At 39.7% G+C, this 3460-nt stretch overlaps 1 protein-coding gene across 1 annotated transcript in view; it reads left to right on the plus strand.

Annotated features, from left to right (window-relative positions):
• frmpd2 (FERM and PDZ domain containing 2) overlaps positions 1-3088 on the plus strand; it is an 11608-nt gene extending 8520 nt beyond the window's left edge. Inside the window, 6 exon segments of the mRNA XM_020615923.1 lie at positions 50-139; positions 142-263; positions 701-735; positions 963-1081; positions 1956-2134; positions 2614-3088. Coding sequence (XP_020471579.1) covers positions 50-139; positions 142-263; positions 701-735; positions 963-1081; positions 1956-2134; positions 2614-2760 — 692 coding nt within the window. The 3' untranslated portion in view covers positions 2761-3088.
• The last annotated feature ends 372 nt before the right edge of the window (positions 3089-3460 follow it).

A 3460-nucleotide genomic window follows, 5' to 3' on the forward strand; every position in this document is an offset into this window, starting at 1 on the left:
AGTTACTAAAAAGAACTCTTGCATGTTTCCCTTCTTCTTTTGCCTCCAGGTGACATTATGCAGTATGCAGCAGTGTGTCACGCTCAAAGAGGCCAGCTCAAGTCTTTCTCGTGTTCGGAGACACTGCTTGATGACAGCAGTTTGATGATTCCTTAATTAAGCTGTATGACAATGTCGCAGCCAGGATCGAAACCCGCATTAAACAGCATCTCAACGAGCAGTGGTACACACATCTGTCAGTTTTCATGAGCGTAACTCCATTTTCCTACATAGAAAATTAACATTAAATGTATATTTTTGTACATTAAAACTAGTGATAGGATGAAAGAGCATCTTGGATTTGGATTAAATTATTTCACCTAATTGTTTTTAATAGCTTTTATTATTTCCTTATTAAGCAACAGTGTGCCCCAGACCTGTTGTGGATTAAAGTTTTGTCATGATCCCTGGCTCTTATTTTCTTGACACTTCCTGTTTCACCCTACTCTCACTCCAGGTCACTTTACCTCATCACACCAAATTTCTTCACCTGTGCAAATTGAATTCACCTGTGTATGCCCTGTTATAAGCAGTTCCATTGTTCAAAGGAGCTGCCAGATTGTCCTGACTGTGTGCCTGATCTGGTTTCACAAAGGTGACCGGACCGGACCGGACCGGAAGTAGAGTTCTGATTATTAAAGATCTTGGTTAAACTACAAAAAATCGTGGTAATGTGCTTTCCATTATATTGCAAGTGTAGGTGCCACTTCTGTCCCTCGTCAGTGTCACTCCTAAAGCATGTTTGGTTATTTGGTGATGTTTTTCTTATGAATTCATTCACCATCTCCTTCAGATAAAAAAAAATAGATGCAGAAAATGTGTAGTGTAAAGGATGGGGAGGTATGGGAGTGTCTGTGGGGAAGGTCTTTAAAGTGCACTCTTGCTGGACATTAGCATTGTTTCACTGTAAGCTTTGCCTTCAGGTGGTTGTCGGATCTCTCTCTGAACCACATCAGCCTGGAGGGCGTCACATTCAGTGAGGCAGCAGAGCTCACGCAGAGCAGCCCCAAGGAGGTGCAGCTCATTAACTCACAGCCCAAAGGTTGTGTGTGTGTGTGTGTGTGTGTGTGTGTGTGGTTCCCCTGGAGAGTTGCTGGGACCCTTTACGTTTGTTGTTTGCATATGCAAATGTGATTAACTATCCTATCACCATTCACCTGCTCTGAATCATTAAAAATGCAATCGATCTCAAGGGGTGCGATCTCAAGGGGTGAACAGTGCCTTTTTTATTCTTTTAGCATGTGTCACTAGGTTCTAATATTTTGCATACATACATACATATACAGTATATATCTCCTATGAAACTAAGTAGACAAAGGGAAGATGAGGAAAAAAGCTAGTCACAACTGTCCTTTTAAAATTCTCTGTAGTAAACTTTATGCTGGTCATTTAGACATACTTGATGGGAAATGGCCTTATTGGATTCTTGCCATAGTTGGATGAGACTAGCAATATCAAATAACAATGCTGCCTTGCCACTCTTGTATTGGTTTGCTAAATGAGAAGCACAAAAACTGAAACCAGGGAAACTGTGACCCTGGATCAGTACAACAGTAACAAAATACACCTACAAGAACCTCCATATTACAATAACCCATATGTTATATCTTGTTTGTTGGTTTAGTTTATATATATATAAATCGTATGTGCAACAGTAGTGTTCAATCCTGGTGCAAAGTTAAGCTAACTCGCTACTGGCTCTAGTCTTAGTCCTCTAATTTTATCATGTTAACATGACAGTGGTGTCAATTTTCTAACCCTTGGCTAGAAATCTATTGATTGGATTTCCAAAATATCTAAGGTTTAACACCTTCAAACAAAAGAACAATACTTTTGGACTGTATGACCATATTAATAATGTTCTGGTATAAGAGTAAGTGACTCTTTTTTTTTTCTCTCTCTCTCTCTCTCTCCAGTGCCCCTCAGTCCCAGCACTGTGCACTCTCCCATGCTGAGGAATTACAAATCCCAGACCTTGGTGACAGACAGCCAAGCTAGAGATGATGGCCTGGCTGAAATCATCTCAGTCATGATGACACTAAAGACCAATAACAGGCTGCACGTCCCCCAGGAAGTACAAGTTCTCGGTACATGGGTACAAATCATGCCAATCAAATATTTTGGTGAAACTATCTTATTTGATATATAAACTGAACATTTAACCCTTAAAAGTCTTGAAATATTTTTGGCAGCTTTTTATGGTTTTGCGTACCTTTTCTATACCACATCCAGACATGTTTAACATGCCAATGTTTGGTGTCATTTTCTTCAGCAGAGCTTTGTTTATTTTATTTTTTTACCTGAATTATTTTTACATGTTGACATGCAACATCGATTCCTGGGGGTTAAGGCTCCATATAGAAAATCAGAATTAATGTTGATTCAAACAATTTACTGGCTCCTACAAGACCTTTCTTTCTGTGATGATGGTGGCTTGTCAAAAATAATAGTTACAGGCTTGTAATTTAACCGATACAAGCATACTTCACAGTGTTAATCTTGTACTACGAGTTAACACCTGCTGTATCTTATTGGACTTGAACCCACTGTTGATCCTGTCTGTGTTGGTGTCAGGACAGCTGCTCTCTGCTTCCCTCTTTGAACTGCATAAGACCAGAGGAGATCACTATGGAGCTCCGGAAGATAGCGGGAAATCTGGGCATTGGCATCTCTGAGTCTATGAAATGTTTTAACAGCAATAACACTGATGGCAAGATCTGACAAGATTAGAGAAGAAGAAAGACGGGTTGCTTGACATCACCTCCCTCACACTATCAATGCACTAAGCTGTGCTGCAACCAGTGGTAGAAGTATTCAGATCAAAATTTGCAATACCACACTTTAAAAATACTCCAAGTCAGACTGAATACTAATAAAGCCATTTGCCACTTTAAATGACTGTATATATTCTGATCTGGTTTAATCTATCATATGTAAAATCTAAACGGTAGTGACTGTCAAGTAAATGATGTGAAGAAAATGTAAAGTAAAAGTGGAAAAACTCAACTATAGTATCTGAATTGTACTTGAGCTCAGTATTTGTAATGTAATTGCCAACACTAAATGCAACAAACGCTAGTTCAACACTGAACACGTCCCCTGTTTTATTCTTTAAAACAGTGCATCACTGAAGATGAACTAAAGACCTTTGTCACTGATCGTTCAGGGTGGTGTCAACACTAACCTTTCTAATGGAGGAATCTGCATCAGGAGCCTTGTTCGAGGAGGAGCTGCTGAGAGATGGACGTGTGCATACAGGTATTACAGCTCAATATCCTGTCCAGCACTGCTAAGGCATACATGTGCTCTTTCCGCTTTCTTACTGAGAGTTTGGTCTAGCACTTAACAGCTCCAAGAGTGGACAAACACCCTGTTTAACACTTTGATGCTGAAATTCAACACTGAGACTGGGAAAATTAGG

The sequence above is a fragment of the Monopterus albus genome, unplaced genomic scaffold (genome assembly GCF_001952655.1).
Source record: "Monopterus albus unplaced genomic scaffold, M_albus_1.0 scaffold171.1, whole genome shotgun sequence".
In the NCBI taxonomy this organism is placed as follows: domain Eukaryota; kingdom Metazoa; phylum Chordata; class Actinopteri; order Synbranchiformes; family Synbranchidae; genus Monopterus; species Monopterus albus.